The sequence below is a fragment of the Prosopis cineraria genome, unplaced genomic scaffold (assembly GCF_029017545.1).
Source record: "Prosopis cineraria cultivar Desert tree isolate PC_DT_omini unplaced genomic scaffold, ASM2901754v1 PC4, whole genome shotgun sequence".
NCBI lineage: Eukaryota > Viridiplantae > Streptophyta > Magnoliopsida > Fabales > Fabaceae > Prosopis > Prosopis cineraria.
This window is the reverse complement of record NW_026555335.1, coordinates 29,444,399-29,469,452: the sequence shown is the minus strand read 5'-3', so window position 1 is coordinate 29,469,452 and position 25,054 is coordinate 29,444,399. Positions and strand designations below refer to the sequence as shown.

Here is a 25,054-nt window from a genome sequence, read left to right as displayed (position 1 = left end):
AGTTGAATATCTCTAGTTGTGTAGGAATGAAAATGAAAGATGGAAGGGAGGAAATGGTGTGTGAAATTTGAATCCTTAGAATAATAAGAAGACGCTTAACAAGAGACAGAAAATAAAGAGCGGGCAACTGGGCAAAGAAAGGGGGAGTAGTGAAGCGACTTTTTGATAATTGGATGTGATATAAAAGTCTAAAAACAGACTTGAAAGACGTGATGGCAAACTTAAAAATTAACAAAAAAATGAATCAAAATAATTTATTATTATTTATTGTTATAAGTTATCATCAAAATTCTACGTTTCAATGGTGAATTGTCCAGGTGAGGAGAGAACCCCTGTGCTACGAAGTGTGGACATGGTCATGGATATTTTAATAATATTTTTATTATATTTTTAATTATATATATTTTTAGTTAATTATTTTATTACCGACTTGATCGTTAATCTGACCGGTGGGATTACAAAACCCCTGGCCCACAATTTTTTCGGTTTAATATCTGATCTGGTTTTTAAACATGGCAATAAACACCAGAAAAGTGCATTTCTAAGTCGATAATTCTCACGTGTAACAGCTTCCCGTACCGTACCCTCTCCTATCTCCCTGATCCGCCCTTCCTAAGGCCTCTTATCAAGCCTTATCTCTAACTCCATAATTCTCACATATAGCAGGCTCCCCGACCACCATGTCCATCAACTTACAGTCCCACGTTTTCGCTGGCAACCCTCTAACATCCAAATTTTCAAATCCGGGCAATCCGTTTTCACCCACGACTTTTATTGAAACCATTAAAGCCAGACTATTGGACAATACCCAATCTGCATCCTCTCCTAATTTCAAGGTTTTGCCTTTCAGTTGCGGGAGGCCCTTGGCCTCTTCAACTTCTGTTTCCGGCGAATTGCCGCCGGTTTGGAATCTGGGTTGGATCAGTTTGGATGATCTCATCGGGCTCTTTGAAAGTATTAGTGTTCAATTGAGCGGAGACCAGTTTGTATACCTGGGTTCGCGCGTTGATGACGACGTCGTTTACGGGGCAATCGATGTTTCTGCTGAGCACGGCCTGGTGCCTTTATTAAGGAGCAAGCAGTTTTGTTTTGCGGAGCTTCGAACGCTCATGGTGGCCACTAATTGGGCGGACTTGCAAGCAATGGGGAACTTGGCTATTGCCGGTCATGTAAGTTATTGTTATTTATTTTGGTCTTTTCTTTTGTTGCACCTTTTACCATTTGCTTTTTCATGTTTTTCTGATGCGATCATACGGGCCAAAACATGAACTGTCGATTTTGCTTTGCGATATTATGAAGTAACTTGTATTTGTAAATACTCGGCTTTTATAAGTTCATTATCATGATTATCCTATGTTGGGAAATTAACTTAAAAGGCAACGGGGAGTTAAAAAAAAAAAAAAAACAGAAAAAGAAGCGAAATATAGTTGCCTTTCTTCTGTTTAAAAGTTTGATAACGAAATGGACACATTGTCTGTTCCCTTTGCTTGGGAGTTATGCTGTACTAAAGTGAACGGAAGGGTATTGTCGTTGTACACTGATTCGCAAAAATAAGGGATTCGTATTATTGTTAAAAATAGAAAAATAAAATAAAGAGGGATGCTACTAGTTAAATGCCCTTGTGAAGATGATGTGTAATTTCTACAATGAATATTAAAAGTGGTTAGCTGGTAGTTAGTTTGTTAACTGGTAGTTAGTTTGTTAAGACATTAAAAGAATAAAAGGGCTTGTTCACTTTCTATATATATATATATATATAGGGAATTCTGTAATGAAAACTGTGCTTAATGAACAGTTCAGAGTATTATCCAGAATTCTCTTGTGTCTCTGTTTTTCTATTCCTTCTATATCTCTGTTCTCTGTTCTCTGTTCTCTGTTCTCTCTTCCCTACATCTTTTCTATTCTTTCCTTATCAACACATCAGTGGTATAGAGCTGAGGACCTTGACCTATATGCCTAAAACCATATTACAAAAAACTCAGCTAGAGATGGCAGAAAGTTCTGAAGAACGTTTTTGTTCCACTGTGGAGGAGTTACACAAATTCTCTTCTTTACCTGGGGCCATTCAGGCCCTGACAACCCAAGTTGCACAGTTGGTTCACGAAAAAGTAGATTCAGCTGAAGGGGTAGTGGAAGCAACAATGGTAGGCTTGGACGACCAAGAACAGAGCACAAAGAATACCAACCTCCCACAAGATTTACCACGGTGGAATTTCCATGCTTCCAATGCTTAGATATTTTGGGTTGGATCTTGAAGTGTGAGAGGTACTCATGTAAACAAAGAAAGATATCAAAGACTTGTGCAAATATTAATATATCTCTCACATACTTGCCCTGACATTAGCTACCCCGTTGGTGTAGTAAGTCAATTTTCTCATAATCCATGAGAAAAATGCATGTAAGCTCTTTGATCAGATTTTGAGGTATCTTAAGATGAATCATAGAAAGGGAACATTTTTTGAAAACGATAGATCAAGAGGAATAGAGATTTATACAGATGCTGATAATGGAGGTGCACTTGATGATAGAAGGTTTGATCCAGGATATTTTACCTTTTTAATGATCCAGGATATTTTACCTTTTTATGGGGAAATTTGTTTACTTGGAGAAGCAAGAAACAGTCTATGGTCCCTCAAAGTAGTGCCAAGTTTGAAGCTAGGTCATTGGCTCTAGGAGTTTGTGAAGGAACATGGTTGATGGGATTACTTAAAGGACTGAAGTTTGTTTTTCAGTTACCAGCTCAATTGTGCTGTGATAGCAAGTCAGCAATGGAAATGGTGAATAACCCTATTCATCATGACCGAACAAAGTATGTGAAAATAGATAGACATTTCATAAGGGAAAAGATTCAATGAGGCATGATCAATTTGAACTATATCAATACTAAAGCTCTAGTGGCAGATCTTTTAACAAAACCGCTTGCAAGAACCTGATTGAAGAGCTAACTTGCAAGCAGGGGGATGCTTGACATATATTCCCCAAGTTGAGGGAGACTATTGAAGATACAGTCTCAGCCCAATAATATGGGACCATTCATATTCCTAGCTAGATCGTAGTTGCTATCTTATCATATCATTAGCTTTATGGGATTGAATAAATCTCTTTAATGTAGTTTTATCCTCTATTTTTATTGCCTAGAATCTTGGTATCTGCTAGTGTGATTTTAGCTGACCAATCTCCTTATATTGTAATAATTTTCCCATTTGAATAATGAATAATCAAAGTCTGATTTCCATTACCACATAATAGATTTAGATTAAAAACTGAACTTGGGATAAAGGATGATAATACATAGTGTTTGCTATTTAAACTGTACTCCACGATTAATGAGGCTTGAAGGAATTGAAATTAGTGCTGTGAAGAGTAGGGGATGTAATGACATCCCTGTTTCCATTCCTTTATATCTTATTTATTCTTTTTTTTTTTTGGGGGGGGCATCTACCAACCATTTTTTGGATGTTATATTGCGCCTGGCATGTTGAGCCAGGTTAAACCACGTGTGTGTAAAGCCTTATTTAATTTTGAAATGTCTTTAAACATGGGCAAACTTTTACTCTCCAATGTTTCCTATTTCATTCTGTTCTTTCAGACTTCTGTGAACAACACTAAGGTGAACTAACATATGAAACTACTTGGCTAGGCCAGGCGAGGGCGCTGCTGGAATGGCATAAATTATCACGTTTTTGTGGACATTGTGGAGAGAAAACGTTGCCTATTGATGCCGGGAGGCGGAAGCAATGTTCAAATGAATCTTGCTGGAAAAAGATATATCCACGAGTTGACCCGGTTTGCCTTCTTACAATTCCAGCTGGTGATGGATCTGTTGATGATCATGTATTTTTTGATTTCTTTTAATTAGATCTTGTGCAGGTGGTCATTATGTTAGTCATTGATCAAGAAAATGACCGTGCCCTTTTGAGTAAACAATCAAGATTTGTACCAAGAATGTGGAGCTGCTTAGCAGGTTTTATAGAGGTAAATTTCTGCCCCATCTTCTACCAGTTGTTCCTTCTTAGGGACTCAAAATCTGATGTCATAAAAATGAATGGGATCGCTGGTTCCTGTCAATTATAATCTGACTAATTAACAAATTAATAACCCAAATGAGCAAAGCATGATCTTTCTTAAATGATCCTTTCCTCATGTAGATCTGATGGACCTACTGTCTATATAATCTGATTTCCTAAAATTCTTGTTTTCTTTGTCATTCTACTTGTTTTAAGTATTGTTTGTGCTGGCAGACATGTTGAACTCTAGAAAGTCAATCTCTTTCATAGAAGGGTCAATTCTTTTTTTATTGATTTAAAGATTCATTTTATGCATAGACAATTCTTTGTTCCAAGTTGTTTTAATTCAACCTTTCTCCATATTTAAAACTTTTTAGCTTGCTCTTTCTTTTGCCTTTAGCCAGGAGAAAGTTTAGAGGAGGCTGTGAGAAGAGAAACATGGGAGGAGACTGGTATTGAAGTGGGAGAAGTTGTGTATCACAGTTCTCAGCCCTGGCCTGGTATGATTTATGTTACATGCGTTGGTGTTGCTCTAACTCTATGCTTTTATAATTTCATTCCCATGTTAGTTATATGTGATATTTTGTGTTTATCAGTTTCTAACCATCTGAAAATGTAACATGAGATTGCAGTTTGTTGTTGTTTAATCACTTGGACTTTTGAGTCTATTTCATGTTTGTACTATCTAGTTGCATATCTTGTATTTTTTAGTCACTAGAATTTTGATTCTTTCAGGCATCCTTGCTTGATTTTGCTTAGTCATCTGGTTAGAGGATGCCAATAAGTTTTCATGTTTTTTCATCGTTATGTCATGGTATGGTGTCCTTTATTCATAATGTAACGTGAAAGTTTCATCAGTGACTATTTGTGCTTTCATTTTTAGTCAGCCTTCAATAGCTAATGCCTGTATGTCTGCACGCATGGGTGTGCGTGCATGTATTATGACTTTTTCTCTCAATTACTTTATAAATCTGGGTTTTCGTATTTTTGTCTATTGAAAGTTTCTTTTCCATTCACTTTATTTCTAGTTGGACCAAACAGCATGCCATGCCAACTTATGATCGGATTCTTTGCATACGCGAAATCTCTTGAAATAAATGTGGACAAGAATGAGTTAGAAGGTAAATTGAAGTCGAGCACTTGATTTCATTTACCTATTTCCCTTGCCTCGTTTGCGCTTGTACTGCACCTATTTTTACTCTCCCATTATCTTATCCATCAGGAATGCATTGTGATTGTGATGGGTTAGTGGCACATTTTTTATTGAGCTGTTTGCTAAACCTAAAAAGCAAGGTATTGAAAATTGGACCATTCATTGAACCTATCAATGCATTGGTTCAAAGATTAATGATTAAAATCATAATCAAACTGTGATGAAACCAGTCACAGACAAAGCATTTTATTAAATCAATCAAGACACTAGTTTAACAGTTTACCGGTTTTATTAGACAGGTTCACCTGGATTTCCATACTATGGTAAAAAGTATCAATATGTTTAAACATATGATTTTTTTTCTGCTTCTATTGTTTTTCATGGAACAAATCGCAATTCACTACTTTTAAAAGATATACATGATGCTATTGTTGTTAAGCTTTCTTTGTTCTTGACACTGTCAGTAAGAGTGGGTTAATAGACAATAGTAGATGTCACATTTCATTTCTAAAGGCTTTCTTTGCATTCCTACACTGGTAGAAAACAATTCTAAGCTAATTAGGAACCAATTACATTTTAAATTAATAATTATAAATAAATAACCAAAAGTATGACATGATTCTTTTCACAAATTCTTTTAAATTTTCTAATTGATTTTAAGAAGAATCATAACTAAGTCTATAAATACTGAATTGATTTTATTCTTGTCTCATCATATTACAAACCTATAACTCCTTTATAAAGGACAAATAATAAAGTAGGTTATGAATACCCCTTGTATATTATTATTTATTCCATGAACTTAAGGAATTTAATTTATCCTTACCATGTTTCCAGATTTTTTTTTTTGAAATATATAACTTGAGTTATACTTATCCAAGTGAAGTGCTTTTGGTTTAGTTTGAAAACCATATGCATTGTCTAAAAAAAAAAATGTAAATGGGCTTAGACCTGTCCATTTGACACTACTTATTCCTTAACAACACTTCTGTTAGTCCATTATTCTGGATCCAGATTTTATACTTTAACTTGAAAATTCTAGATAAATCATTTTTGTGTGATTTTTTATTTGTTTGAAAGCTGGAAGAGTCTAACATATCAGAAAAGTATTTAGAAGAATTTTATAGGGCTCAATTGATACAGTTTTCACGTTGAATCTTTCTCCCTGTTCTGTACCTAACCTTTTTTATCTTATTTCCGGACTTGCATATTTGAATAATCATATCTCATGCTATAAAAATTCAAATAACGTGATCGGGGTGTCATTTGAAAGCTTAGAATGTCTAATAAGTAGTGACAAAATTTGATGGTTAACATCAGTATCAACACAAAAATCTCTGTTATAGAAAACATACACATTATCAACTTACAAAGTCATTTATTTACAGCTAGGTTGATTTTTTTGTTTTTGGACATTGCATACAAACCCAAAATAGATTAACCATAATCCAGAAGCACCTATTAATATATTACAGCAGCAACGTCCAGCTCTTAGAAGCACAAACTTAAATACATGTACCATTATATTTACACAAAACTCATTTAAGATAAATCCATAAATTCAAACTTCACTTGCCTTTCCTTTGTCTTTGCTTGAGCTTGGCCCTAGCGTGGTTAGTAAATTGTGGGGAAATCTCAGTAGTAAAACATACACTTATTCAGGATATATATATATATATATATTGGCCCACGCATTTTAATTCACAAACACACTTTCAGCGCTATGCACAAATTTCTACTGGCATGGAAACATGGAAAAGAGATGTTTTCCAACATTTGCTTTCCAGAAATCATATTTGAGCATGTACTCAAGTTACAGCATTTAAGAGCTATCATTTTCACAAACATAGCATCCATTATCATGCACATGCAAAACCAAATTCATACACCTAAGTTAATATAAGTTTTGCTACCTTAAATTCCCTAGCTTGCGATAGTCTTCTCTCCCTCCTTGTTATCCTAGATTGCCTATTCTTTGACTTCTTTTCTTCTTCCCGTGATCTCTTCAATTTTCCCTCTCTCTCGATTTTGATTTGCAGTAGCTAATGAAGAATAATGGAACATGGGGCTAATGGATATATATATATATATAGGTGCATTTGAGATTATGAGAAGCAGTGATAAAAAATTTTGTTTTACCGAAAATGATTTCTCAAACCTCAATTGTTGCCTGTCCAATTTCACTTCCTTCTAATCTTATTCTTGTGCCACCTAATCTAAATCGTTGCCACCTATTTCTAAACCCATGACTTTAATTTTATTTTCTTTTCCTTGTGCTTGATAGTGGATAATAGCCGAAATTGTGCTCTTTCTCCTCTCCTATATTTGTTGTTTTTTTCCCTTTTGTTTCTCTTGCAATAATTTGATCGTGGACATAAATTGAAGAGAATGAAGGCCTATATAAATATATATGTATATATATTAATATGTAGCCATGAAACAATAGCTTGTTTTATCAAAAAAAAAAAAAAATAGCTTGATGGGAACGATGTACTAATGTCACATAATAATTCATCATCTTATAATTTATACTTTGGTCATGACAACTAACTTTTAATATCATACATTCACTAACTTCTAATTTAATTTGATATTTATTCTATTTATTTCGCAAGTGGAAAAGGGAAAGCATGGTTAATCTTATAACCTACCTCGAATAAATCTTTCCAGTTAAACCTTTATAAAAATCAACCTTTGCTTTTATGGTTGATGTATTTTCTAAAATATCCCATGTCATAATTTATCTCAATGCAAAACAAGCAATTTAATCAGGAATAGTTGCTTGTTTTAGGGATGTTAGAGTAGATGAATCCTTTCAAAACATTAAGTGCATGCTTTGCGTACGGAAAATTGTTTTCTAGACAGGACAAAGAAATTGTATTTAGAAAGAAGATGGATTCTTGTGTGAAATTACGAAGTGATTTATATCTCAAAAGCATTTCATTTGATTCTTGTGTAGATGCTGAGTGGCACAGTAGAGAAAATGTAAGAAAAGCTTTGACGTATGCAGAGTACAAGAAGGCCCAAAGAACGGCAGCTTCTAAGGTAGAACAAATGTGCAAGGGAGTGGAAAAGAATCAGAACTTGGCTGCAGATTTCAACGTGGAAAGTGGTGAACTTGCTCCTATGTTTGTTCCTGGACCCTTCGCAATAGCCCATCACCTTATTCCTCTTGGGCATTTCGTGATCCTGATAATTCAAAACAACCTAGTGGCTCTTTGTCAAATTTATAGGAAGCAAGAGAGATTTCGATCCAAAGCCTTATTTATTACTATGGTGCATCAAAAGAAGCGTGAGACTGAGCTATTTGGCCACTTTTGCTCGCCGAATTATCGTGAAGAGTCTGCGCTCGTCCAATTGAAAAATCTCTTGATTTGGTGGCATGTGGGCTCGGTAGGATAGCCATTCAAACGTTTGTGTCAATAGTGTAGTTCATATATATATATATATAGATATATTCTTTTCAAATTTGTCAGAAAAGGGGTATTTTTTTTTACTATTTTGAAATGATTTGAAGTATTTGTGATCATTTCTCAATTACATGGTAGAGACTCAAGCGATCTCAAGGTGTCTTGATTTCTATCAAGCGAAATGGATTCTTGGGATTCCTTATCACAGTTTTCCAGAGGTTTCTGTATAATTCCATCCTGTATTACCATAATAGCCTGCTTATGCTTGTGATTATTTGTACATTTTCTACCGTAATAAAGCACGTTGTGGTTTGATCATTTTAAACTGTGGCAGAGGTTTTGTGGGATTGGGTATGTCAACCTGCATCTTAGAGTTCTCTTTGCATTCTCAAGAGAGGGCCAACAAAGAACTTCATATAATACAACTAAGATGACGAGGCTTGACCATACAGAGCAAGGCCCAAAGGGTGAAAGTGGTGTGCTTGGAGGAGCCCAAGAGATCCCATACATGTTCAACAAGTTTCAAGTTTAAGAATACAAGTCTATTGTGTCTTAGAATTTACTATTAAGTTTTGAAGGTCCATTGGTGGGAGCCCAATTCATCAAAGATGGTATCTAAGGAGGGCTTTTTAATGAAAATCTATGTGTTACAAGCTCCCATTTAATGGAGAACTCATGTATTTTGAAGAGGAGTCTAAAGACCAATTCAGTAAAAGCCCAAAAGAGAAGATTAATATGAATCAAGCCCAAATTATTAATTAGACATACCCTCTTCCAAGCCATTAAAAAGGATCTTTTTAAACCCATTCCCTTTAAGGAACACTTGCCCAAGGCCCAATACAATGAAGATCTAGCCCGAAACGTCCAAGCCTTGAATACTTACTCTCCATGTGATGAGTGTGGGGTAGGATGATAGTACATGTAAAATTTTGACAGAAAAAAAGTGTATTTCTCATTCATATATTTTCTACTGTATGCACGGATTCTATATATACACATCAAGAGAGATAAAACATGATAAATACTAATAAAGCCTAATTAATAATGTCAATAAATGCTAATTATTCACAATAATGACATAATATTCCCACAATTCCTCTCAAGTTGAATTATAAATGCTAATCATATCCAACTTACTTATACAACTCTCAAATGCAAGCTTAGGTAGTCCCTTGGTTAGCACATCCGCAGCTTGTAACTTTGTAGGTAGATATGTCAAACATACAATGCCTCCTTTTACTTTCTCTCTGATAAAATGTCTATCCACTTTAACATGTTTAAATCTCTCATGCTGTATAGGATTCAATGCCATGCTTATGGCAACATTGTTATCACAATACAATTTCATTAGTGGATTAAATTTGACTTGTTTTTCTTCCATGACCCTTCTTATTCGTAGTTCTTCTATAATCCCTTGAGCTAATGCTCTCAAATCTAGTTCAACATTCCTTCTGGATAAACTCTGCCTTTGACTTTTCCAAGTCACTTGGTTTCCCCACACAAATGAGTAATAGCCAAATGTGGATCTCCTGTCTCTATATGTCCCCCCAATCTACATCTGTAGAGATCTCAATTGTCCTTTGATCTTGCTTCTTGAATAGCAATCCCTTACCACGCGTACATTTGAGGTATCTAAGAATTTTATATACAGCTTCCAAGTGTCTCTTCCTTAGATCACACATGTAATGACTAGCTACACTAACAACAAAAGCAATATTTGGCGTTGTATGGGATAGATAAATTAGCTTCCCAACTAATCTTTGATATCTATCTTTATCAATGGTTTTTTCTTTTTTCTTGCCTTTTTCAATTTCATCATCAAAGTTGTCTTCTCCTTTTGACTCTTTTGTGCTGCTTTTCTCAGACTTCTTCTTTCTTGAGACCATAATAGAAGTTTCCTCATATTTACAACCTCACATGCCAGTTTCCTTGAAGAGATCAAGAATATACTTCCTTTGAGATACATATATGCCTCATTTTGACCTTGCAACTTCTATCCCGAGAAAATATTTCAAGTTTTCAAGATCCTTAACTTCAAATTCCTTACTAAGGATAGTCTTTATCCTTGCTATTTCATCAATATGATCTCCTATAAGAATTATATCATCAACATACACAATAAGGATGCACTTCTTAGCTCCCTTAGCCTTAGCAAACATCATATGATCTGATAATTCTAGGCAATTGTTTCAAGACATACAAGGATTTCTTCAACTGACATACTTTGTCACTTCTACCTCTATCAAACTTAAGTGGTAAAGTCATGTAAACTTCATTCAATTCTTCATTTAGAAAAGCATATTTGATATCTAGTTGGCTGCCATTGACAATAGAAATTTGATACTGTTTAGTTTTGCTAATGGCGCAAACATCTTTTTGTAGTCTATACCATATGTCTAGGTTAAACCCCTTGCTACTAACCGTCCTTTTAACTTATCAAGAGTGCCATCAGTCTTATACTTTAGGGGTAAAGACCTACTTGTAACTAACTAAATTCTTACCTCTAGGTCTTGCAAGAATCTCCCATGGTCTATTTTTCTCCAAAGCTCTCATTTCCTCTATAACAATATTTCTTTTCTAGTATTTTCAGTGCCTCTTAGATGTTGTTAGGAATAACAACTTTATCCAAATTAGTGATGAAGGCCCAATAACTAGGAGAGAGAGCCTTATAAGATAGATGCTTCTAAATTGGACGCAAAGTACAAGATCAAGGTTGTTTCCAAAGAGAAATAAGTAGATCAAGATTAGTAGATTCACTTTCTTGTTCTAAGTCATCTGGATTATTAGATGGATTTGTCCTTGGTGCCTCAGCTTCAGGAACTACCTCTAGTTTTAAGTCTCTTGGTTCCTTAGGTACAAATTGCTCACTTTCTTTTGTTTTTTTTCTTTTGAATGTAAACTAACAAATCTCCCTTTTATGGTCTTTCCACATCTCCCTCTATTTTCTTGTTTTCCTTAAACTCTAGCATAAGAGAAGACATTGGTGAAGGTGGGGTATTGGACATAAAAAATTGGTAAGCATAGGTTTTGGTAGTAAGGGTGATGGTTCTGGTGAAGGAGGTAATGACTTAAGAAGTACATATTTTGTGTTAGGTTCTAGTTCTCAAGTTTAAGATTCATCGATACTCTCCCCCTGAATTGAAGAATTGGGATAAAAAGAAGTTTCTTCATGGAAGGTAACATCAAGGCTAACAAGGATGAGTTTAGAAACAGGATCAAAATATTTATATCCTTTTTGAGTAGGAGAATAGCCAAGAAAAATGCACTTGATAACTCGAGGTTCAAGTTTACTACTTTAGTGGATATGAACAAAGGTTATGCAACCAAACACACAAAGTGAAAGTTTGGTTCAATGTGGGATGTAGGAAAAACACTTTACAATTTTTTGAGAGGAGTTTAAAAGACTAAGATTCGACTTGGCATTTAATTAATAAGATAGGTCATGATTAAAATGGCATCCCTAATAAAACTTTGGCACATTGCAAGTGAATATGAGTGCTCTTGCAACTTCAAGGATATGTTTATTTTTCCTTTCTACAATCCCATTTTATTAAGGTGTATGGGCATAGGTACTTGTATGGTCAATACCATGCATCTGGAGAAAATTACTCAATGACCAGTTGAAATATTCAGTACAATTGTCAGTGTGTAAGACTTGAATGCTAGTGTTGAACTAGTTTTCAATCATGGTGAAAAAACTCATGAATGTAGATGCAGCCTCGAACTTGTTTTTTAAAATATAAACCTAACAAACACAAGCATGGTCATTAATGAAGGAAATGAACCATTTTGTTTGAGTATGGTTTAGGGTGCGAAATGGTCCCCACAAGTCACTGTGAATAGTTATGAAACGTGTGGTGGTTGTGTATTTGGCTCTAGGAAAGGAAATTACTAACAATAGGTGAGTTACTCACTCGAGTAATGACTTCTAAATAATAGAGTCCCTCATATTCCTTGGCACTGCTGATTGTTGCATCAGATGATAGATCCTGAAACACACAATGTGAAAAGAGAAATTTAGCAAAACAATTTGAGTGCCTAATCAATTGACTAATTGAAAGTAAGTTGCAATCAAGTTTTGGCACATGGAGGGAAAATTCCAAAACAATAGAATCTAATATATGAATACTCCCTTTTCTCGCCACCGATACTAAGGAGCTGTCTGCAATTTTTACTTTGACATTTCCAGCACATGGGGTGTGAGTGGTGAATAATTAATTAATCATATGATCGGATGCCCTAGAATCCACAATCCACACCACTGTACTTTGAATGGTCTTTAAAGCTTGAAGAAAAGATCCACTTTTCACCACTAATGCCATAAGTGCAAATCTGGAAAAGTTATGCACAACACTGCACAGGAGTGTCCATAGCACCACTCCCAATTAATAAGGGCAAGACTTTGTGATAGATTGAAATCAAAAGCCACAATCCAAGAATGACCTAGAACACTTGAAACGAACTCCTAAACAAACTGTAGGAGTAAACAAAATGTGAAGAAGAGTACCCAAACATGAAACATGCTGTGATCGTGTTGGAAAAAGAATTTCATTACTAAAAAGAGGTGTCATGTCCTGAATGAAGGTGTCATGTGCCTCTACGCTCCACCAAGAGAAGACTGGCACATGACTTCAAGCAATGTGTATGGCCGACACTTGTTGGCAATGACAACATCCTTTGGGGTTTTCATCAATCGGAGCCTTCTGAACTTGCCTAGGGGGTAGTAAGAGCAACAATGGTCTTGAACATCACTTGCATAACAAACCTAGATTGCTATACAAAATGCCTTACACAAGCCATTGCCCAAAGAAACCCTAAGACATATTTTGGATCATTTGCTCTGATACCATGGGAAATTTTGAGAGAGGAAAAAAATGCATTTCTCATTCATATATTTTCTAATGTATACACTGGTCCTATATATACACATCAAAAGAGATAAAACTTGATGAATACTAAAGATGCCTAATTAATAATACTAATAAATGCTAATTATTCACAGTATGATATAATATTCCCACAATACATGTTCTTTAGAGCTGATTTGAAGGTATTAAATGGCATGATTCCCATCCTCTTCAAGCCTTCAATAAAAATTTGAATTGTTTTCTATTTTATTTAAAGTTGAAATTTCAAATCTTAATTAATTTTCATTTTCATTTTAAGCTTTAATACTAATTCTTTTCCATTATTGTGGGTTTTATTAGTTGATTTGACTTAGGAATTAAGATTTTAGTTTTTATGAAAATTTTTGAATTCTTCCATTTTAGCCTTTATTGTTAGATCTCCATGTATTAGGGAATCATCCTAATTTGATCAAGAGGAGGCACCACAACTAGATGAGCCATCTAGGGTTAAGATTTCTTGAGTTTTCCATTCTCTTGTTTATAAATAGGCCCAGTTATGTACTTTTTTTCATTATATTATGAATGAAAATTGTCTCTCGAGTTTGGTAAAACTTTGTATGAGCTGTGCTTGCTTGTGAAAATCCTAAGGTGAATATTGACGTAATCAAAAGTCTGATCATTATCTTGTGGTGTCTTGAAGGCTAAGGTTGCTAGAAGCAGGTATTCTATTTAACCTTTTCCTTAGTCCTTATCTTTCTTTTCCATTCCATTTATCTTTATTTTCTTCTCTTCCTATATCTTCCTCCCTTTATTTCTTTGTTTCATTTTATTTCTTACTTGTGTTCTACATTTTGTCCCAAACTTATCATTGGGTATTACAACCTGCATTAGAGCTTTTTTTTTTTCGCTTAATTGTTTATAGATATTTTCTTATTAGAGACAATCTTGTTTGAGGGATAGTCAAGTACTAAATATAAACACATTTCTCAGCATAAATTCAAACTTTGATTTGTCATGTTATAAGGGACTAACCCTTTTTGCTAGGCCCAATTCTCATTGGTGGTTCTTCTATCATTTCATTCCTTGGCCGTGGTTTGCATCAATTTCCACTATGTCTATAGCATAAGACTCCACATCCTAGGATTTGTTATCATTCCTCTTACTGTTATCCTTTGATCGTGTTTGTGCCACTATTCCAGCAACAGTCCCTATCAAGAATGTCAAAAAGATTGTTCTACACGAGATGAATTCATCGCCTGATGCACACCAAGCATGTCAAGGGAGTTGATTCTTCATCAAAGCATTGATTAATGTAAATGCTTTGCAATGTACGTATAAGCAACTAAAAAAACTGATTAATGTAAACGCTTTGCAATGTAGGTCTAAGCAACTAAAGATCTAGAACTTAATGGGTAATTCCAGGACAAGATAGTGAAAACTAAATAAACTGTACTTCATTTAAAACAATCATACAAACTGGATAAGCTAAAGAGTAGAGATGGCAATCTTGGAGCGAAGAGTTGTCTTCGTCAAAGTAAATGTATAAGTATTGTTCTGGATAATTGTGTGTGTTCCTCAAAGATTTCTGTTCTTTCTTAACGTTAGGTAGTTACTGTCTTGAATAAATAACTGTCAGCACAATATTTTCCTTAAACCTTCGCTACTCCAAACAATTACTTCACTAAAGGTCCTAGTTGGTTTGGATCTTAATCCATTTGTTGAAATGATGGGAGCTCATCGAAAAAATATAATTTTAAATCCTTATACTTTGCTCATATTTTATTATTAATTTTTATACTTTTTTTATGTTTTTGATCTCTATATTTTTATTTTTTATTATTTTAAGTCCCTCCATCAACAAAGTATGAGAACTTTGGAAGAACCTAAAACAATAAAAAAAACAAAAATACAGAGATAAAAACACAAAATATATAATAACTAATAACAAAATGCAAGCAAAATACAAGGATCTAAAATTATATTTTTCTAAGTTAATAAAATGACATGTTTTGATTCATCTTGAGATCTTCCGCCTCATTGTGTACTAGTAACTTCCTGGCCAGATTTACAAGGGATCCGGATGGGGATGCAAATTAATAATAATGGAAAACTAAAATTTCCCATTGAAGTTCAGTCAAATTTTAGTTCATCGGGAGATCTTCCACTTCGTTGTGTACTAACTAAACTAAACCATGTTACATAACTAGAGGCGAAGGCTGGCTCCTAAACAGGGTCTAGCCCATAAATTCGGAGTGCGATCCACGTGTTGTCGAACCGTGTCCAAAACTCTACAATTAGCCCAGAGTTAAACTTCGAACTCCAAATAAACCTAATTCATCAGCTTATCTGCCTCCTCCATTCAAGTTCCGATTCCGATCAACCTAAGCTGTCATTGAGGCAAAAGCAAACCCAATTATATTTTGAGTCTGCCTAGACTACATGGATCATGTGGAAATTATAACTTTAATTTCAGCTGTCGGAGACTAGAATCACCACATTCAGATTCAGAAATTTTATTTAAAGTAACTGTTCATGCAAAGAAATCTAAGAGAGTTAACTTACAAAAATACTCATTAACTTTTTCTCCAAAAACTTCTAATATTCATAAATCAACAATAATACATGGACACTTAACTATATAAAAAAGGCCAATCTTCTTCAATTCATTAAAATAGCCTCATGTTAACGGTTAAGTTCTAATGATAGAATTTAACAGATTGGGGATAATTGGCCTGTTTTATAAAGTTAACGAATGCTTATGCATCATTATTGACTTTAGGATACTGGAAGTTCTCAAAGAAAAAGTTTTTGAATATTTTTATACCTTGACTCAATTTAAAATACAGGTTAGGGTGCAGAGGGAATTACGATATTATTCTGTGGGCGGCCCCAATAGAATCCTTGGAGGACGATAGGCAATACGTTGCAAGCTGCAAGGATATAAATCGCTAAAGCATGCATACCCATCCATTTTATGACCGTTGCAACGCGACTATATCCACATACATCAACCTGCATTATTATTATTATTTTTTTATTGGGAGGCACAAAATGATTAGACACATTTTACAAAATTACCGGCATACCGAGTTGCAAACTAAATAACGTAAGAAAGCTAGAATGAATCATCAGCTCCGAATAATAAATTAAACTCTACCATCAAGTAAATTCCCGTAAAGAGAATGCCAGCAGCACCAGCAGTGACGCACATATAACTGAATGAGTACAGAACCTTATTTATGTGCATCCCTACAAAGTAAATTACATGAAGAGCAGTTAAGTTAGTAATACATCAATCAACAGCAAAATTATTATATAATTTGATTTGATCATGGTTGGCATTCTTTTCTTTTTTTTTTTTTTTTTGGTTGGCTTCCCAAGATATCCCTACAATCGGCCGTAAGACTAATCTCTTAAAGAATCTAGGTGTCATTTAAGAGGTTATTCTCTCTCAAATGATACTTTTCATACACACCTCTAGGAATCAAACCCTAAATACTTAAGAAGCTTGGACCACTACCATCTATACCATACCCACTTGATTAATTTGAGGCATTCTATTTAGTATAATTTCATGTTCTATTAGGGTTGACCTCATCACATAAATTATTTTGATCATTATAATTATTGTAGAAGGATTTTGTATTCATCTGGATTTCACATTCTTATTGGATACAAGCCCACACAAGTTAAATGAATGGCCATAGTACAATTTATTCTCAACGTTATCTCTTCCATTTCTTTGTGCCTTCCTTGAATTTCACTCTGTAAACTTTGATTAATACTTACGTAAGTTAGGAGCAGCATGCTTACCAAATAGGTCCAAGGCAAAACCAAAGACTACTAGACAAGAAGTTGGGATCATCCAGTGTAGGATTCTCACTCTGTGGTCCTGCATACAATAACGTGGATAGAACAGTAATAAAAAGAAAACTTATCTTGTTGGAGAGCAATAAAAAGATATTTAAAAACTGTGTTACCTTAAAATGGACTATAATATGTCCGTACTGCAGGCCGACCAAGCAGGTAACAATAGCCATCACTGAGCTACAAATCCCATGGAAGCCAGTCATAAAAAAGGGAAAATATAGGGAAGGAGAAAGAACTGCTTCAAATTTAAAATAATTTCTACCATAAAAAATATACGTGAAAAAAAAAAGGCCATTCCATTTATGTTGCCTAGCAGCAATTATTTAGATGGAAAGCCCAGAGAAAGCAACTTGTCACCAGGGGGTGAGGGACTAATTAGTGTCAATACAAGATGCTCAATTACTTCTCAATTGTCTAAATTATATCTAGACAAAGACTTCACTTTTGATTTCTTTAATTTTTCATTTCGGTAAAAAATAAAATTAAAAAAAAAAACAGATTGTTCTCAAAATTCCACCAGTCACCAGACAAATTGGTTGTTTGACAAAAAATAAAAGAATATCTCAATCCCATAATTTTTAAATAAAAATATCAAATAAATTACCAATCTGATTGAGATTAAGACCTTCCACAAATCAGATTTGAACTTTTCAAGTTAATTGCATATCAATTGAGAGGCAATTGAGAATGGTCAACTCAGAAGGCTTGAGCATGCTTCAATATGGGAGGGGAAATTTACTTGGAAATTGAGTTTTGTCTCTTTCAATAACCAAACTACACGATACTCTTTAATTAAAAAAATAAAAGAGGAAAAAAAGAACCAGAGAGTTTTCCAGGAGTAAGCTTGCTTTCCAGGTTTGGGCCTGATGTGAAAACTTCATAAAAAACTTTCAAAAAAATTGAAAAAGAAAAAAAATATATTTTTATTAGAAATATTATAATCAAATTCATCCAAAAAATATATTTTATAAAATAATTTTATGACAAAAATAATACTTTTTTTGAAAATCATGAATATATAATATTCATATATTATTTTTACATACATTAATTTAAGAAATCAATTTATAATTTTAAAAATAAAAGGAATGAAACATTAAAAAGTTTTAATATTAAAAACTTAGAAGAAAAATATAAAGAAAAAAATGTATATCAGGCCAACCGGGCAGAGGACGTGCTGCTTGAGGCCCAGCCAGGCCCTATATATTAACCCAGCCCAATGTGGGCAGATATATCAGGCAGATCAGACCTCCCAGGCTACATTGCTACGAGCTCATTGAACACACTCTTTGTAGTAGGATTAAATGTTGTGTTATCCTTTTATAAGTGATATCATGGCAAGAAAATCATGCCAATCTAAAATGAGAGCAACACGTCTTATACTAGGAGAAAAACATTCTGAATGCCATAAATAAGTAATAATCATCAGCTGTATTCTTCAATATTTCCACTTTGTATTTGTATATCAAAAATGAAGTAGGAAAAACCAGGACAAAATAACAAACTAACCTAAGGAGTCCTTCAGGATCAAAAGGGGCTTGACACCAAGAGGGAGCACCATGAGGCAGGGGTCCATAGTCTGGGGAATTAATACTGCACTCCTATTTAAGGGGAAAAAATAAAGGTAAAATGGTATCAAAAGATAAATAAGCAAACATAGTCAGGCGATCAATATAGAAGAAAGTGTACTTGCATCCTTGCATAAACTGGTCTCCTGTATAAATGCTGTATGCCCAATATCTTACGATCAATCATTCCAACCGCGTTACAAGCTGGTCCAGTATCAGCCCTAACCCCGCATTTAACCTGGTAAACAGTTTAAAAGGTTACACAGATTCCATTTCCAACGAATATCCACAGTTAAATTATAACAAAAAATAAATCCTAAACTTCCCATCAACAGACTTGAACAGTAAACATCACACTTACAGAAAATATCTTTGGTGGTAAAGAAGGCTCTGTTGGAATCTGATACTCCCAATCAGGAACATACAAGCCATATAGCAAGGAAAGATAAATGCTAGTAAGAAACAGAGCCACACCCCTGTTAAAGTCCAGATATTAGCAACGCATGGCTGTGATGCAAAATAAACTGTAAATCTAAGACAAAAGCGTGCGTCAGAGGAGCAGACACAAAGCATGCACCATGAACACTAAAATTGAATTGCAAGCAGAAATACAGTAACTCCAACACATTTCAACAAGTCATCACCAAGATGAAATTACAATTTCATGCTCATGCAGAAAGTCATAATTTGAAACACAGCAGGAAGGGGGGAATATATCCTGACACATATCACAAACTCCAAAAATTGCCATTTGAACAGCATCTGGTGACAATTATAATTCTTTGCTACCTAGATTCCTTGTATTTATTTGTTCCAATCTCAAAGATTATGCAAAACTACAGGATCAAGAGAAAGTAACCTATTTCAATGTGCCATGTAATGCAGCTTTTGGAGCAAATAAAAATCAATTTACTTCCTCCAACCATTGGCTTTAAAACTGCATTTATATTATTTAAGCATCAATAAATAGTCTACTTTGTAAACTCTGAATTCTAATCAATAATATTACATTCAAATTTTAAGCTTTATAGGTCCCTTGTGATTGATTAAGAAGAGTGATATTTCTTTTCCGTTACATCAAAAAGTTTGGGTATACATAATAATAAAAATGTTTATTCAGTCATCAAATCCAGCATTATCATTATATCTTGAAAGAGTAATTCACCCATGCTTCTTCCAGGTTGACATTAATGTAGCTCCACCAAACCTCAGTTAAGAACATCAAAATTCATAAGGATTATTTAAGCTTACCACTGGTATTGAAACTTTCTTAGTAGAGATGATCCTGAATTAACAGTATCATCACCCTTGAGCCAAATCTCACATAGTGCTGTAACCAAATATGCTACTGCAATTCTCTGACGTCCAATGAAGAAAATAAAAGTAGCCATTATTTATACAGCAAGGACACAGACAACCCCAAAAATACATAACAACAACAAATTTGACTTTCAGTCACTTGCAGAGACATTAAATAGAGATCATTATTATACAGGATGAACACCCAACAAAAAGAAAAATTTCATATGAACTTTCACATTTGGTCACTTGCAGAAACATTTAAGAATTTTGCCTGGATAAATGATTTTAGATCTTACTGTTCAAACTTCTTGCAAATATACATACCCTCATGCTGCCAGTTGGTACATGATGTCTTTTTGTCTTTGTACCAACTACAAGGATTAAGAAAAGGTATAGAGAACCTTTATGAAAAACATACCTGTAGTATACCCATCCATCTGATCTGTTTAATATCCACTCCATATGTCAGATCATTGAGGCCATGGAGAAATCCTCCTGCAGAAAAGGTTGTTAGAGCATTTAACAGAGAAATATAAATATATATATCACAATTGCTAGGGCTCAAAATCTAGCACACACATCATAATTGTTTTCTATTACCAATAACATTATTTGTTTAACACATGTTCCTTTCAAATTGGCATCAACCAATGACACTTGAAACATGGCCAAGGACTTGCTACAAACAAAGACAAAGTTTCAGTTAACCACCTTGAACAAAAACGCCTAACGCCAGAAGTTTAAGTGCTCGCATAATTGCTTTTCTAGTTGAGACCACTCTGGAAGACATCTTCTGTACAAATAAACAAGATTTGTCAAAACAAATAAAGAGGATTCTAGACAGATCCATTATGAAATTGGCTCTAATCAAATGATACAAAATCTAGCCTGCAGAAAGTTACATGATGAAATTAGTTTTAGTCAAATGATACAAAATCTTGGGCGCAGAAGAGACACAATCCATGGTATTAACCAATGTCATAAGAAACATTTTTTGACCAACCTCATTATACAACAGTATAAGGTGGGATACCTTGTATGTAAGTGCAAGCGAAACACCAACTATAAAAAGGAAAAAGGGCATGACAAAATCCGCTAGTGTTAAACCATTCCATGGGGAATGATTAATCGCTGGAATGAGTCCACCAACGTCATCCACCAGTATCATCAGCTGCATGAAGATTGAACAATCAATAGTCGGAATTGTTTTTGGCACAAAATAATCGGAATAAAATGTAGGAATTCTTGAAATATTATCAAGTTTCATTAACCAAAAGATTCATTAATTATGTTCAAAATTAGCCACGTATAGACATTATCAACCATTACGTTACTTAAAATTACTACATTTCGCTTCTAACAAAATATTACAAAACAATATATCATTGACATGTCAGAAAAAATCCAGTTAAACAAACAAGGGCATGTGACGAGCAAGTAGCCCTATATGACGTGCGGGTAACTTTCAAAGGATAAATTATGTGTCTTTGATGGGTGTGGTAAACTGAGGATTGCCACGCTAGCTAGGTCAAAGGTTCAATTTGCAAACTTGTAAACAAATATCATTATGAATAAAATAAGGGGTATCTGGTAAGCTATTTAAGAAGACGATCCACGACAGGGGGAAAAAGTCAAAACGACCTTAAGACGGAAAAAAGTCAATGACAAGTGAGTACGTTTCTATGTGTGGTCTGTGTCGGCATATTATTTGGGATAGATAAAGGCTTGGATCACAGCTCCAATACACGAATGGTACTCGCGAGAATCTCATGTATGATACTCTATTAATTGTCAATTCAAAAAAACTGGAAAAACCTATAGGGATAGTTTAGACTTTTCTAGTTTAAAGGGTCCACTTTCATAAGAGTGAAAGACCGTCACTAAGAAACGATGGATCAAGGCACCAAACGAGTGCATGATATAGCGTCTCTTCAAAGTAAAGCAAGAAGAAATTAATTATAGGTGAACTGTATCTATAACGACCCCATTTCTGAATGATTGCAAGCATCACAGCGGGCTAAATTTGGAATAACCGAATTTTTTTTTTTTTTTTTAATAGACGCAGCTCTATATTTGGCATGCCGACCCGGTCCTCGGTCTTGGGCTCTTACTATCTAAGAAGAATAAAAAAGAGAGACAAAATAGATGAAAGAAACTAAGGACAAAGGCAAAAAGAAGGAGAAAAAACGTTCAGGCCAAATGGGACGAACGACTCACCTTCTCGCCTGCGCCGGAAACGCAGCCGTTAAAGCATCATTAACAATCATATAAAAACAAGTTCTGAGATAATGGGAAGTCTACATGCCATACTAAGTAAGTTTTTTTTTTTTTTTGGGCCAAAAAAAACTAAGTTACTAACCAAACCCCTAATTACTTCTTTAGCAACACAAAACAAAGGGCAAGAGCTAGCAAGAATAGAGAAAGATATTACCGCAACGGTGAGACCTCGGAAAACGTCAAGTGAAACAAGACGTTGAGGTTGGTTCCTGGAAGACGAGAGGGAGTGATCATCGATTTTCTTACTCAATCTTTCCTCATTGGCGTAAGCATTGGCAGATCTTGATTCAGAGATCGGAAGAGCCATCTCTACATCGTCTCGTCCCCTTGCCTGCAGCATTCCACAAGGATCCAACCTGCTTTGCTCATTATCGTCCTCATCGTAGTTCTTGATAGGCTTGTAATTTCCCATGACTCTCAAATCTACCATCAAGTTTTGCCCATCAAAAAATCATCATATTCCCCTCTGCTTTCTCTAAATTCGTATATTTATTCGAGTTTAGCGATACAGAGAATATGATGAAGAAGGTGAACTACTTCACCGAGATGCGCTCTTCCTTTTTCTCGCACTTGATTCTGAAGCCAAAGCCCACTCCACCTCCTTCCTGCTTTGGCGATAGCAAATAAATATTTAAAGGTGGAGGAGGCACAAAATATTTTTTTATTATTATTTTTCGAGTATTATCTTTTTTTTTTTTTTTGCCCGAATTTTACGAGTATTATCTACCTTTACTTTTATCTTTTTTTTGGTGAATCCTCTCCTTTTTCATCTATCGTGCATTTCACACCCATCAACCAATGAGCTTCCCGTTCGGGTTCATAAATGACTTGTTAAACCCAGGGACTGATCTTTGCACATTGTGACGGGCTAAAATTAATTTTAACATTTTTAATAAATAAAAAAAGTAATTTTTAAAGATATGTTAAAACATAATTTAACTTGTCAGTTAATTAATACTTACTCCTTCCATAAAAAATATATAACATTTTTAATTAAATCACAACTTTTAATAAAATAATTATTTATTTTTAAATTAATAATATCTTTTCATATTCAACCTTACTTAATAAAATATTTCACTTTAAAATAAATATAAAATAACTTATTTATTAAGGATACTTTTGATAAAAACACATTAATTATACCTTAAAACATTAAAAATGCTTTATATTCTTTAATATTTAAACTTTAAAAAAATATCTTATACTTTTTAATAAAAGGAGTAATTCTTAATTATGTTAATACATGTAAGGCATTTTCTATAGTATTAAATGTTAAAAAATATATGACAATTTTAATCTTTTAAAATAAAATTAATATATTTTTTCAAAAGTATTTATAATAAGTAAATCACTTTATATTTATTTTAAAACAAAACACTCTATTATATAAAAATAAATATAAAAGTATAATATTAGCTTGTAGAGAATTAACTATTTTATTAGGACACCATATTCGATTAAAAATGCTGTGGTTCTATGCTGAATTCTCCCAAATATATATAAAAATTGTTTTATTTTATGAATATCATTTATAAATTCCAGATATTTACGCAAAATAAAATATACTCGAAAATAATCTGTGGCCGGTGCCAACTCTCAGGTACGTTCATGTCTATCTTTTAAAATTAATTCGGTGAATATATAATTGTTAATGAATTGGTTTCCTTATGAATGCATATTCTTTACTCCTTTTTGCCATGATAATCAATGGATCAATAATCAATAATCAATAATCATCAATAAATTAGATAAAAACAGACTGGCTTGATAATGTTATAATGTTACCCTTGTCATTTATTAAGATAATTTGCTTCCTTGGAACAATTAATTTGAAAGCAGAATTAAAATTAAATACATTCATTTAAAAGTATTACAATCTTTTTGGCCAGATTATATAATTAAAAAATTAATTATATAAAATATTGCTCGTGAAAAATATTATTATATAAAACCAAAATGAGTGGTAATATTCATCGATATTGATTTTTTTTGTTTTAAATATTTTTTTTCAATATATATACACAGAGGAAAAAATCTGTATCCATGTGATGTCGGATAGGATTAAGGATAGTTAACAAATAATTTTTAAATGTGATTTAAATTTCTAAAAGAATATATTTATGGGAAAAATTTATAGACCTTGCTTTACATAGTTAAAGTTCATATTTTCAATTAAATCAAAATATATGTATCTTTTACATGTTATTTATTCTATAATAAATTTTTATTATTAATATTATTAACACATTAAAGTTCATGTGTGATAATTTGATTAGATAAAAGTATATTAAGTAAATAAGAGTAAGTACATAAGTCTTGTCATAAATTTATCTTCATGATTAATTAAATTAAATCAAAGAAAAATAATAATAAAATCCCTTCAAATTATAAAATGGCAATCTGATATCTCAAAATATCATAATTCCAATGAAGTCTCTGGAAATTTTTTTATTAATAAATTTTAAAGTAAAAAGATCATTTAACCTAATCATAACTTTTATTTAAATAATTATAATTTTTATTCTATAAATCAAAAGAGTTAGATAAGAAATCACAACTTATCAAGTATAATTTTGTTATTAAAAAACAAGCTCTAATCATAACTTTTGCTTAAGAA

General features: G+C 33.6%; 2 protein-coding genes across 3 annotated transcripts; one reads left to right on the top strand and one right to left on the bottom strand.

The window, feature by feature from the left end:
- The first annotated feature begins 531 nt into the window (after positions 1-531).
- On the top strand, positions 532-8,541 carry LOC129309691 (nudix hydrolase 19, chloroplastic-like). The gene is given in 7 exon segments (XM_054951364.1): positions 532-1,169; positions 3,646-3,786; positions 3,871-3,975; positions 4,408-4,507; positions 5,036-5,128; positions 8,120-8,323; positions 8,326-8,541. Coding segments are annotated over 7 exon segments (1,200 nt in total). The 5' UTR covers positions 532-680; the 3' UTR covers positions 8,394-8,541.
- Positions 6,688-23,037, bottom strand: LOC129309690 (uncharacterized). Of its 2 annotated transcripts, XM_054951362.1 has the most exons (14): positions 22,589-23,037; positions 21,191-21,328; positions 20,869-20,950; positions 20,576-20,652; positions 20,107-20,213; positions 19,217-19,331; positions 18,977-19,093; positions 18,797-18,888; positions 17,398-17,464; positions 17,231-17,309; positions 16,575-16,666; positions 16,286-16,429; positions 12,485-12,559; positions 6,688-6,765 (listed from the first exon to the last, which is right to left on the bottom strand). In XM_054951362.1, the coding sequence occupies exons 1-14, from the start codon at positions 22,862-22,864 to the stop codon at positions 6,703-6,705; spliced, it is 1,524 nt and encodes a 507-aa protein (XP_054807337.1). In that variant the 5' UTR covers positions 22,865-23,037; the 3' UTR covers positions 6,688-6,702. The 2 variants fall into 2 exon arrangements, with proteins under 2 accessions (XP_054807337.1, XP_054807338.1); XM_054951363.1 differs by lacking the exons at positions 6,688-6,765; positions 12,485-12,559 and adding an exon at positions 15,511-15,803.
- Between the last annotated feature and the right edge of the window lie 2,017 nt (positions 23,038-25,054).